The sequence below is a fragment of the Coprinopsis cinerea genome, assembly GCF_000182895.1.
Source record: "Coprinopsis cinerea okayama7#130 chromosome 10 map unlocalized cont3.10, whole genome shotgun sequence".
Lineage (NCBI taxonomy): Eukaryota > Fungi > Basidiomycota > Agaricomycetes > Agaricales > Psathyrellaceae > Coprinopsis > Coprinopsis cinerea.
In genome coordinates, this window is record NW_003307535.1 from 1691154 (window position 1) to 1704188 (window position 13035).

At 52.2% G+C, this 13035-nt stretch overlaps 4 protein-coding genes across 4 annotated transcripts; 1 reads left to right on the plus strand and 3 right to left on the minus strand.

Moving 5' to 3' along the window:
• Positions 1-474: 474 nt before the first annotated feature.
• On the minus strand, positions 475-3814 carry CC1G_02119 (hypothetical protein; the record flags this gene model as incomplete). Its single annotated transcript, XM_001834331.2, has 3 exons — positions 475-1472; positions 1524-1725; positions 2105-3814. 3 exons carry the CDS (start codon positions 3812-3814, stop codon positions 475-477), a joined length of 2910 nt encoding a protein of 969 aa, XP_001834383.2.
• An 848-nt stretch (positions 3815-4662) lies between these two features.
• On the minus strand, positions 4663-7256 carry CC1G_15335 (hypothetical protein; the record flags this gene model as incomplete). Its single annotated transcript, XM_002910382.1, has 7 exons — positions 4663-5136; positions 5187-5255; positions 5305-5397; positions 5450-5804; positions 5857-6693; positions 6742-6872; positions 6927-7256. 7 exons carry the CDS (start codon positions 7254-7256, stop codon positions 4663-4665), a joined length of 2289 nt encoding a protein of 762 aa, XP_002910428.1.
• A 270-nt stretch (positions 7257-7526) lies between these two features.
• CC1G_15336 (acylaminoacyl-peptidase) lies at positions 7527-10033 on the minus strand (the record flags this gene model as incomplete). Its single annotated transcript, XM_002910383.1, has 6 exons — positions 7527-7993; positions 8057-8260; positions 8310-8510; positions 8563-9522; positions 9580-9861; positions 9967-10033. 6 exons carry the CDS (start codon positions 10031-10033, stop codon positions 7527-7529), a joined length of 2181 nt encoding a protein of 726 aa, XP_002910429.1.
• Positions 10034-11536: 1503 nt separating this feature from the next.
• Positions 11537-12445, plus strand: CC1G_02121 (hypothetical protein; the record flags this gene model as incomplete). Its single annotated transcript, XM_001834333.2, has 1 exon — positions 11537-12445. One exon carries the CDS (start codon positions 11537-11539, stop codon positions 12443-12445), a length of 909 nt encoding a protein of 302 aa, XP_001834385.2.
• Positions 12446-13035: the final 590 nt, after the last annotated feature.

The window sequence follows — 13035 nt, forward strand, 5'->3', positions numbered from 1 at the left end:
CGTGAATACTCGAGATACCAGGGGTCATCAACCCCTATGGAAGTCGAATGGAATTTGACCTGTCTTTGGGACTCAGAGGAACATCTTCGAGAGCGAAAAGGAGGAGTACGTTATCAGAAAGCGAAGCGACTACGATTCAGAACAGGGATACCAACGTCAGAGTGTACATCGTGCATCGAACATGATTCCCATCTCGTTTCCTGGGTCCCAAATCATATCCAACGGGTTGTCAAACTTTCCAGAAATTCGCCTGGCTCCGGATGCGAAAGTCTAGCTCAAAGTCGATTTCACCAACGCCACCATAACCGCCGTCCTGGAATCTATCATACCAGCGCTGTATGAGCACTCCAGGAATTTACAAAGCGGAGTCTTGAGGGTACTCGGAGAGAGGTCCCGCCAGCCCGACTCCGACGTGACACAAAGGAGCATCTTCGACCATCTTCGTCCGGCTGAGAATCATCTGGGACAAAGCCATCAGGTGCGGTGCATATGTCCAGAGACAGCTCGACAAGCTGAGGCATCGGTTTCGATCGGCCTTGAAATTTGAAAGGCCAGGGCGTTCACTGTCTCGCAGGAGACTCCTCCGCCATGATGGAAGCTGGTGAGGTGTTCAAATACCGGCGAGGGTGCGTAGGGACCAATGTCAAGATCGTCCTTTATTCCGACGTAAGCGATCCGGAAGGTAGAAAGCTTCCACTTCGACCTTTCGCCCAGGATTTCAATGGGAGACCATACACCATCCCTGTCCCAGCCTCCGTAAGAGTAAGAGTCGGTGCCAGCATAGCACGGGATTCCAATTGAGAGATTGATCAGCGAAGGAAGGACAACGAAGTCCAGAAATCGAGGGCGAACGGCGCGTATGTGTAGCTCCTCAAGCGAACGTACTTCAATCGGAGTGCTGTACGCCGGGAAATCCCTCAGAAGGGGCCCCACGACGTCCAGAATGCATCGCTGAAGTGAAGGTGCTTGTCGGAGCATTTCCACCACCTTCTGCGTCTCCATAAGGTCCGCAATCTGGACAGTCGTGATGCTGGCCCAATGGATGTCGGTTATCCAGGTTGGAGAGAACAGTTGCGGTGTGGCCTTGAAATATCGCAGGGCTCTTGAAGAAGCAAGGAGGGAGCAAAACCTGCGCCACGCCCGCCCCTCTCCCTTGGAGATGTAAATATCAAAGAACTCCAAGTTGTCCGGGTGGACCATACGTTCCCACTCGAGCGCTTCGATGTCCTCCCACATGATGTGCAGCGTTATACGCCTCCAACGATGTGATTCTGTGAGGGTAGCCGCGAGGATGGACCCGATCGCTGCAGTCTTGAGGCCGATGACACGAATCGTGAGTTCCAGCAGGGATTGTTGAGAATATTCAAGCCATCGTCGATAGACGGAGACATCTTGTGGTCTTGGATTGAAGACGGAGATACTGGACCATAGGACAGGTGCGGATGTGGCAATCGCTCGCCATCGGGCACAGACTTTGGTTATAAGAGAGAGGGGGGAGTTGGTGTTATACTAGTGTACTGCACTTATGCGAAGAGGTGAAGGCACCGTGACCAGGACGTCTAAGTCGTAAACGTAGTGGTCGAAAATCTTCGACACAAGCTCATCTGGGATTGTGTCAAATGGAGGGGGAGGGGCAACTTGTACCTGTCTCGGCGCTGAAGGATGGTGAGTTGGGAGAAGTTTAAGGAGTGGTGCTAATCTCGGCGCAAACACGTCCACAGCGGGCTAATTAGCAGTGGTGCAGTGGTGAACAGTTCCTGAACAGCCTCGAGTCCCACGCCCACGCGATAATCCCGACCACTCGAGTTTTGAAACGTCCTAAGGTACTTGGCTGCAAGTCTTGCACCAGGGACTGAGTACCAACCAATCATAGAGTACATTCATTAGAAGACCGAAAGATACTATGATACAGAAAAGATACAAAACGACAGCGGACAGAAAGCCGAATCATAAAAATCCCTCAAAGATATAAAATACAACAACAGACAGCACAGAACTGAACAGCACAAAACCCGGGGGTAAATCACCCCATCTACACAAGCCGCCCCCTCCACAACCGCGGCGGGTTCAAACAATGCGGATCAACCTGCACATTAAACCTCACATGCGGAAACTCCTCTCCCATCCCCAAATCCCTCTTCACCATCGCCTTCAACCTCTCCGCTCTCTTACTCCCATCCGGATCCGTCGCCAACCGCGCAGCCAGATCCTCAATCGTATCGTCCAGATTAATCATCACCACCGCATTCAGCTCTTGGAATTTCGGATCCTCCACTTCCAACCGCGTTCGCACCATCCGCTCCAACACGCCATCTGCAGCTGAGACGCATGGGAGATTGAGAACTTCCAAGTTGGGGAGGGGGTGTCGCCCGTCTTTGGTGGAGATGGTGAGGTATTGCAGTGTGATATCTTTGACGATGTTGTGGATGGTGAGGTGGGTGACGCCGTAGAGTTTCGGAGAACCGAGGTGGTATGCGATGATAGGTTCGTTGTTGCCCTCCCAATCGTCTCGGTAGTCCAGCGACTTGAGGGTACACTCCGACCTCTCGAAGAGGTTCTTGAGCGACTTCCACCCTTGTGCAGGCGGGCATCCGAATCCAGCAGCGAGTTTGAGGTCCGTGAGCGCTGGAAGGGTAACCCGATCCAAGAGATGGTCCAGGGACATCACGGCCGTGAATGTGAGCGAGCGAAGCATCGGGTGGACAACCCTTTCCCCAATCTCGTCAGAGTCGAGGAAAGGTTGAACGAGGTCGTAGACGAAGAAGCTGGTGAGGGATTTACAAGTGGAGAGGAGGGTGAGGACTTCGCGCATACTAAGCGTATAGAAGCTGGCATGCTCCAACTTCTCCCAGAACGCCGCGTTTTCCTGTATAGACGATATCGACGGTCGAAGTCCACGTCCGAAGAGAATGCTCTTTAGCTTTGGAGCAGTATACAAGAACTTGCAAAAGTTCAGATTCTCGTTCGCCACGACGCTGCTGCTAGGCGCCGGCAAACCGAGAGAAAACTCTAGCAATTCAGGCGTTTCCACCGCCAGCGTGGCGAGCTCATCCTCGCCAGGCGGAGCCTCCATATTGGTCAACTTGAACGCAACGTACTTCCACCGCGGACCATGAGCCATCACCTCCTTCAGCGTCTCGCGGAGCCCAACATCAACACCCGTCGACTTCCTATGCTGCAGAACCGTGATATCCAACAAACACGTTCTCGACATCTTTAGCCAATGCGCCAGCTGCGGGACGTCCTTGGTCCGGGGATAGGTGACCTGGATCGTGGACCACAAAGACGCGTAGGCATGGGTGACCTGCCGCCACGGTCTGCACACCATACCCAGGACAAGCGGAGTCTCGTACTGCCATCGATGCGTCGTTACACCCACTTTCCGTTTCTTCTTCGAGCCCGTTCCGTGGATATAAAAGTAAAAGATCTCCCCGAGGACATCATGCGGAAGAGAGTAAATCGCCGGCTGATTCGGGTGGGTCGTTTTGCGAATGAGGGTTGTCGTCGTCGCTGATGGTGTACGAGTTGGAAGAAGACGGGAGGGGGAAGACTGCGCAGCAGCCTCTGATTCGACGGGCTCCTGCCGACTGGAGCCTTGGGAAGCTTGTTCTTGAGTGAGAGGCGAATCCGAACGAGCCCTTTTGCGTGCCCTTCTGGAGGGCGTGGATGGAGGTGACTGGCGTGCGGACCGATTAGACCTGAAGACTCGACCAATGGCCCTCGGAACGGCTGGTATCGTCGTAAGAGCAGCGTCGACAGAGCGCTGGATGAGAGACCGCGGTCTCTGCCAAAACCATGATCGCACTTGGTCCATGGCTATCTGAATATCGTTAGCACATCTGAAACGACCAGCCATCCAGATGAAGACTTACCTAGAGTTCGTTAAATTATCGTAAGAAATGTAGAGTATATGGGAGGTTTCCTAGTCGTCGAAGGTGGTCGTTACGAAGAAAAAGAAAAAAAAGTCAAGGGGCGCCAATCCAACAATGCAGGGAATGGTATATAACTCGCTGGCTTGGCTTTTAGACTAACAAGGCAACAGCCAATCGTGGTATAGGTTCCCCATTATCCTGTCTATGTCGCCATGCCAGTGAGAAGTTCGACCAAAGACAAGGTCAGAGTACAAGGACAAGAGACAGCCGCCTACAAACAAGCACAAGGGCCGTTGAGATGCCGAATGTGCCGGCGCTGCCCAAGCAAGGACAATTAAAGATCGTGGGAACTACCTATTATCGGCGCTTAAGAGGGGTCTTGGCACAAATGACGACGTTTGCGTAATGGTTTTGATTTGGTATGCCTTATGGTTCCCCAGTCACTGTAAGGGACTTGTCTGTTACAGCTGCCCTAGGGAAGTGAATTTTGGGCTGCTGACACTATACTTCCCTAGCTTTCCTGGCCGCATCCGACAAGACGGCGACATCAATGTAAAAGGCTAATTGTGTTTGGAGCGCCGAAAGGTCATAGCGCAGGGGCGTGCTATGCGACGCAGGTTTCTCCAACGATACCATCGATATCGATGTTTTAGCAAGACAATAACGTTAGTGTCAATGATCCGGTAGTCGATCGTCCAAGTATCTGAGCGGAAAGACTGACACTGCGCCCTCTCCAAAATCACGCTCGTGCAGACTCAGTAAAATTGTATTACAGCCATTTAGTGAAAAATCAACTACGTCTAGGTGCCGTAGACGATGTCCCCTCCACACTTGCATCTCCTTCACCCTCCTCATCTTCCTCCTCGCTCTCATCTTCCTCGTCCTCTCCACTCTCATCTTCATCGCTCTCATCTTCTTCCTCACTCTCCTCTTCCTCACTCCCACTACTCCCACTCTCCCCCTCCTCCATCCCAAAAATCTGCTTCAAAAGGTACACCCGCCCAAACGGCCTCTCCCTCCCAAGCAACGTAGCAGCAGCCTCATACCGATTCTTCTCATCCAACACACACCCACAAATAAATTCATACGCTTTCACCATCCGCTTCAACGCCTTCCGGTGGATTTGGTCGGCCAGTTTCTGGGAGGTGAGGTGGGAGAGACGGGGGGAGTGCGTGACCTCGGGAGAGGAGAGCCATAGGGAGAAGGTGTGGAGGGCGTTGAGGAGGGTCGGGGATTGGGTTGGTGGGAGACGCGAGAGGGGCTCCTAAGGAGGGAGTTAACAAGAGCGAATGGAGAAAATGCGATGTCACGTACGGAGGTGGGTGGATCTCTACACGTTTGGTAGACCGAATGGAGGCCAGCATCGTTCATGAGGTCGACAAACTAGAGACTAGGTAAGCATCGCTCAGAACAAAGGAAAGCGACAACGCACATGTTGTTCAATAACCTCCTCCACCCTATACTCAATCACCTTGGCCAAATTCTCTTGCTTCGTTTTCGTGAACGAGAACGGTTCCAAAAGGCCCTACACACAATCAATCAGTATTGAAACTGGAGTCAGAAACTGCCACACTCACCTGGAAATAAGTCAAACAATTAATCGTATACACCTTCCCATCCCACTTGGGTCTCAGCATGATCTTCTCCTCGCTCTTCGAGATACAACTCAGCACCACAGGATCAATGAACACGTCGAGTACGTTTTCGAACGAGGGCGCAACGGCGCTCGACTCTTCCGTCTCCGCTTCTCCCTCCCCGTCGACAATAGAGGATTGATACACGTTCATAACTTCCTTGAGGATCTGCGCGTGGTCGAGTATGAAGTGCGGTGGCGTGAGTGATGGATCGTCGGGGTCCAGAGGAAGTCGAGCGAGGGCTTGGGAATGCGTTTCGATAGAGGTTTGGAAGACCTTGTACGACACGTCTGTGATCCTGGAACAATGATCAGAGGCAAATAGTTGAAAGGGTGTGGGGGTGGACTCACTCGTGTAAGGTCTTGGTGAGCAAAGCCTGAGGTCCAATCGTCCTTCTCATCGTCACAAGATAGAACTGTAGCAAGTTCGCAATCTTGTACGACACAATGCTGCTCTCCTGAGACCTAACCGTCTGCAGAACACGGTTCTTCAGCGGCACACATAGCTTGGAGACCGACAAGTCCATCAGCTCCTGGATCCATTCCTCCTCTTCTGTCTTCTCAGTAAACGAGCGAACGCTGCCGACCATCCGGTTATCGCTCTTGACGGCGAAGAGAGTTTCAAGGAATTCGCGTTCGGCGGCGATGGCTTGATGCACCCAGGCAAGCATGTCGCCGACATATCGCATGGGATCGTGGGCGTGAAGTTCGATGGGACGAGGTAGACCTGAGGGGCCACCTCGAGTGAGCGCGGTGATGAACGAAGACAGGAGGGATTGCTGTCGCGTTTCCGAGAGGATTGTCAGGGCTTCAGTAAGCAGCTCCGGTCTCTTCTTCAGCCTAACCACCGCCTCCCTCATGACCGGATGCACGTCGAGTTCGAACTGCCCGTCCTTGCCGATTTGTCTGAATTCGTTCGAGATCCACCGCAAGATCTTGTCGAAGCCTTGTTCAAGGTGACTCGACGTGGACGCCATAATGTCGAGACCGGCTTTGGTGGGCGCGCCGTCCTCTCCAGCCATGAGCACCCGGCAATCCTCGCGTATTCGTTCAGTTTTGTCCATGGCGTCGAAGAACCGCTGGGAGACTGGGACGTCGCGAGATGTAATCGCTTCGGCTTCTTGTTCAGAAAGGGTGAACCGGGAGAGGAACAAGGTGATTATAGACTTTTTGTCCTCAACTTCCTGCCTGCTACTGATCAGTCTGTGATTGCCAATAACCAGAGATATGTAGCACCTTTCGTCTCGCAGGTTGCCCGCTCGTTCAAGGACGGCTTTGCTCGCTTCGCTCGTCGAGTTGAGCTGATCTTCAGCTTGCTGGCATGCAGCCTCCATATCCTGAATATGCGCCTGCATCTCTGCCAGTTTCTAGTCCCCAGCTCAGCTTATGATAACCAACGACGACGAACTCGCGCTACGAACCTGATCAACCTCCTCCAGTGCCTTCAAGAACGACTGGCTTCCCTCAGCCAGCTTCTTCTCCATGTCCCTCTTCAAGTTCCTCCTTGTCGTCGCCGCATATTCACCAGGATAGCTCTCGCCTGGTACACTCCCTGCTACCTTGCCCGTCGATGTCGATGAAGTTGTCGATGATGCGAGCTGTTTCGCCTCGGTTTCTGGGATACCATAGAGTTCTGACAGGGTCTGTAGAGCTTCTCTCGTTCCATGGTCGTCAAAGTTGGTGCTCAGGACCTTGTAGAGCCTGAGCGAGATTGGGTTCTTGGTTGATGAGGAGCTCGCCGAATCAGACATCGTCGACCGTGTTTGGTCGCGAGCAGGAGGTTGTTTGGTCGCGTCGGTGGCTTTGGCGCGCGATATTTGATGGCCGTCGCGGCAAACGATGTTCGCGCAGGTTCCCAATTGCCAATCGCCATTATCCAAGGACCTCTGAAGATATCGAGCTGGATACTCTGTAAGGACTCAACATCTACCATTGCCGCAACTAACATCCGAAAAATGTTACGTAGGATTCAATTACCCCAGTACTTAACACGATAGCCACGACCACGATGTCCCATTCCTCTAAGAGGCTAAGGCCCTGAGCCAGTCCCTCCCCGCCTCCCAGCATACCCTTGCAGCCTCCACTCCATCCAACGGATGGCTTTCTCCCTCGAATGTCAACAACTCGACCTTCCTCGCTCTTGCTGTCAACGCGTGATAATATTCTACCCCGTGCGTAGGCGCAACACGACGATCCGCGAGGCCAACCAGCAACAAGACCGGTGCTTTCACCTTGTCGACATGGTGTATCGGCGACGCACTCTGCAATTGCGTGAACGTTTGACCTGTCATTAGCGGTGCTATCGAATCAGGATCACCATTTCTCGCTTGAGAGTCGGTTGACTCTGCGGTGGACGAGAGCACGGGGTATTCGTATCCGAATTCTGAAAAATACCAATCTGGGATGTCTGTAGTTGAGATTTCGCCAACTGAGATGACCGGGTTGCGCATGACTGCGCCGGAAAACCTGTCGGGGAATTGTCCGATCACTGTTTAGAGAGCCGTTGGAAAGGGGATCTTTGCATCCTGAGACTATAAATGACATGACGTACGATGGGCAGACAGGAAGCCTCCATGGCTTCCACCCTGGACGAAGACCCTTCCAGGTCCATCTTCGGCGATGCCGATCTTAACGAGGTGGTCCAAAGTTCCGATACAGTCGTCGACATCCGTACGTCCGCAGGCTCCAACTAACGCTCTTATCGGCGCCTCTCCGTACCCCAAACTACCGGTATAGTTGGGAAGGGCCAATGTGACTGGGCAAAAGAGTCAGTATATCAGCGTGACGGAAGTAAATTGGCTTACATCCTTCAAGAACTAGTGCGGTTGTGGCAGGGCTAAAGGCGGTGGTCGTCGTAGCGTGGGGACCTCCGTGAGGTACCAGAACGCAGGGAGGCAATTTTCCGCCCTTTCCATTCAGAGTCGAAGTAATGACGAGGGTTTCAGTTGGTGCACGGTCTGGGATCTGGTGGATAGAAGTACGAATTGAAGACAACGCCTTGGAGACTAGATCTCACAAAAGTTAACCTCTGTCAATCTGCGGAGAAAGGCTTCTCACCTCTTTCGGGGAGTTTAGGCTTGTCCAGCGACTTCCAGGAAGTTATTCCACCATCACGAACATCCGCCACTCCGATTTCGTAGGGAACACTCGGAGAGCTCCTCCAGCACAGAATCCTGTTCTTTTCGTCCGTCGCGAGCACACTCCAGCTATACATCTCGCCTTCATCCGAATCTTCGGGCACCCGATCCCATCCACTGCGTTTCCCATCCAATCCAGCAAGGACGATCCACGTTTTGGACCCCACGTGCGAGTGGAAAGCTAACGACCCCGTTTGGGATAGGTACGGGGCTGCAGGGAGATTGTAAGGTGGATAGAGACCAGGGAACCAATCACCCTGGGCTGGCTTCTCCACGATACCAATAACTTCCCTGACCTCGCCCTTGCCGTCGCCAGTAGGTTTCCACGTCTGTAGAGACGCAGTAGTGACATGAGGACCGCCAGAAGCAGAGGAGAGAAAGACCAGTTGCTCTCCTTTCCCTTGAGGGACGACACGAGGCGAGCGACAGGAGATGTGTCCAGGGTTGAGTTTGGTTGCCGTAGCATCGACGTCATTAACCGTTGGGTCTCCGCCCAGGGTAGCCTTAACCCTCCAGATGCCGGTCGGGCGGTTGAAACAGCCCTTTACTCCCAGTAGCCTTCCATCCGGCTGGAGCTCGTACCCAGTCGCGTACAGAACCACTTCATCGACAGTAGATGCGCCCGAGAAGACCGCCTGCCCTAGCCGCACGTTGGCTGGTGACTTGAGACGATAAACTACTGGTTTATCGTCACTAGACGGTGATCCTGGGAGCTTGACGATGAATAACGCGGGTCTTCGTTGACCTGTGAGCCCCTCTCCAAAATCAGGCCGATACCTAAACTTGGCGTAAGGATCCGATGAATCATTGTCGAGATGGGCTTCGGCCGTATAGACCACTGCATCTTCTGTAGCATTGAAGCCCAGGCTTCCAATATACTCTATAGACGGAACCATGTCGATCAAGTCACATATATTCATCACAATATGAAACGCACCATCGACATAGAACTTGTCGTGTCTCTCGGTCACATCAACCGAGGCCACCTTCGTGCTCTCATTCCAAAGTTCAACAACCCTCCTCGTATCGCCCTTCTTGTTCACCTCTCTCAACACCACCTTTCTCTTCCCCGAAGGCGAGTACAACGCCGCGACTTGCGAATCCACTTGGACAGGCGGGGAAACATAAGGTTTCTCTCCCTGGATGTTTGCAATCGTTTTGACGACAGTTTTCTTGAGATTTAGTTCGTGATCGCGAACGCTGAACGTGATTTCGACCGCTGGAGAAGGGTGTACGAACGTGGTCGAGTTGAGAAATCGGGAGATGACGCGGAGAGCGCTAAATCAGAATCAGGATAGGAGTGAATTGCGGTTGCTGGACTCACTATCCGCGTCTGGACCGACAAACTGTCCTCCAATCGGGACCGGTATTTCAGCGAGTTCAGTGTACATACCGATATCCTTCTCAACAGAACGAAAACCACCCAGGAATCCCTAGAGCAGATGGAGGAAGGAGGAAAGAGGATAACAAGTTACGTAATCCTCATGAAGACGAACATAGGGGCGTATGTCATGCAGGAAACTTGCGTCGGTGAAACGAAAAGGTATTTAATCTTGATTTAATCTTCAAGCTTCAAGCCAAACCTACTTAATGCCAAGACGAGAGTATTCACAATTCCATTACTTTCCCGAAGCTTTGATCGTGAATGCAATGAGTGGTCGTAGGTGACCTTCACTGGGTCATGGGATCATCGTGAAAATGGTCGACCTATGATATAAACTCGGTCTCCGTTTCGAATCTGCACTCTGCCCCCTTCGATAGATGAGCACGCGAACTTCTGATTGCGAAGAGGTTTCAAGTGCAAGGTGTCGAGAATTCGGAATACTCGCTGAGCGGCTACGAGTTGGTGAGGATTTCACCTCCAACTAAGTCCATTGTCCCTCGGGCGAATGATAAGAGTGATAGCCGTGATGATGGGATCATGCCTGGCGGCATCCGGCCTCTCGTGGTGAATCGTCCTCGAGCTTTGTCGTTGCCATCTCCACTACTACGACGACAAGTGGTCTAATCTAGATCATGCACGGTGCTAAGAATCTACGACTATCGAGTACCAGCTCGTCGCAACCGCAATTCGCGGATCTGAAAGATAACTCAGGCTCTTGGCCACCGCCTCAACCTCAAGTTGCTTCGTTAACACTTTCAGGGAATACCGGGAGTAGACGCCAAGTCTGTGATGCTTGGAAGGATAATGTATCCTAGTTCCGACTTTTGTTATTTGACACATTGTCTCCAGCGAAGTTATCATATCTTGTTACCAGGCTTCAAGTGGAATTGAAATATGAAGTCATGGTGGCCTGTGTCTATAGACTCGTTGTCACCGGTCCATACTAAGTAAATACGACGTGAAAGAGATTGATCATCCGCGCCAGTCAAAAGCCCCGAGGCCATATACCCTTTCGAGCGCTTAATGGAGGCCACGATGACGTCAGCGGTGAACAGGTCAAAGCGCGGACTTTCGATTTCATTTCTCTACGACTTGTCTGTGGCTTTAAGTATTATAGAGATCAAAGCCCAACAAGGTCAACGGTCAAAGGACGGGCATGTCGGTCAAGGTGGAAGGTACGTCATTGTTTGTCGAGGTCAATTTCCTTCCATATGTGGTATTTAACCGGCGCAGTCCACAGGTTTAACGTTTAACTCGAATGATCGCTTGTCCTCCAGTGGCACAGCTGGATCCCTATATAAGTATCGGGTGAACCGCTTTGACTCGGAAACGCCCCTTGCACCATTATCTGTCACTCATATCGTGCATCTCGACTGTACCTTTTCTTATATCATTTCAACTCCAATCCAATCGCAACTCGATGGGTGAACTTCACAGTGCCTACCCCTCCCCCAGAGAGAGAAACCCCTTGTGTATTCGCCTCAACAACCCGAGCCTTGATTTCGCTTCTATGATCAAGGACCAGATCGAGCGTTCTGCTAGCATGCTACACGAGGTGATCTTGGTAGACTCTCTAGTCGGCACCGACGATGCGTCTGGCTCTGCTTTCCCGGCTCTCGTGGATGCGGTCCTCGCCTATTCCAATCGAATCCAATCACTTACAATCGCCTCAAATGTTCTATCGACCGATCGTCGCCAGCGCAAGAACGTTTGGAGCGGTGCTACCTACTCTTTCCCCAACTTGGTCGAGTTCAGACTCTCGCTTCCTGACTGGCCTGCGGACACGAACAAAGCGCTCTACGACATGGTTTGTACCAATGCGCCGAAACTCGTCAAGATCGACTTGGGGTCCGAACCAACCTGGAGTGCACATATCTTCGGCAACATCCATTCCCCGCTCGACCGGCAAGCGACTCCATGGCAGCGGCTCACATCGTTCAAGGGGCCGTTCTCTGATCCTCATTTCTTCTTCACTGTAATGGCGAGATGCCCTCAGCTACGGGAGTTAGAGGTCACTGGCTCTGGATTGAATCCAAAGATCAACAAGTGGAGCGTCGAGCTGGTCCACAGGCAGCTTCAGTCGCTCGTCCTTGTGCTTGACAAGAAATCCACTGGCTTCTCTGTCCCGTTGGATTTGCTGAATCTGCGCGGCCTTGAGAAGCTCACCATCATCCGCACCCCAGGGGCTGAATCTAAGGTCTCGCACATCGAGTTCGCTCGTTCTCTGCGCGGACTGGGTGATCGCTCTGGCTGCAAACTCAAGACGTTCCACTGGTCCGTACCGCTCGATGGTAATATCGACCCTTCCGTTTATCAGCACCCGATGTTCCATGGCGCCAAGGAGTACCGTCCCACCACCGCCAATGTCCCTGCCACCACCCGTGCGCATGGAAGGGAACGTGCTCTGTCAAGACTATGAGCTGTTTCAAGATCCCGAAGACAGTCGCCTTGTCGCTTTGAAGAGCCTGATTACCCCTGCATGCTTATCATTTCCTTTTGTTAACAGAACTCATCTGTACTAATTTTGTATAAGTAGTGTCTCCTGTCTGTACCATCATGTTTCATTGCATCGTCCCTATGCCTCGACCCTCCATGTACCAACATGTATAGTTATAATTTGACACTATAGCTACTATAAATACAAAATAATATGCCATTATGCTCACTTCTTATCGCGTTGATCCTGTCGGCTGGCAGATATCTGAGCTACATCACGAAATCGCCCGTTTGTAAGGCAGGATTCATGAGTCAACATCCTGCCTACTCTTCATGCCTGGGGGTGACCGCCCTGCACGTCCAAGTACATGGTCTCATATTATCTTCCCGAACCCCAATGCAATGAGAGCCCTCAATGGATAGCACCTCCATCGAGTTAAGCGCCGAAGAGATAGGGGTGAGAAAGGCCCAAATTTAGGCTCCGCCCAGAAAGCATGATCCGAACGGTCCAAGGTCGGGTCCGTCGCTTGGCTTGCGTGCTCAACAACTCTCCTGCCGCCCACACACTATCCA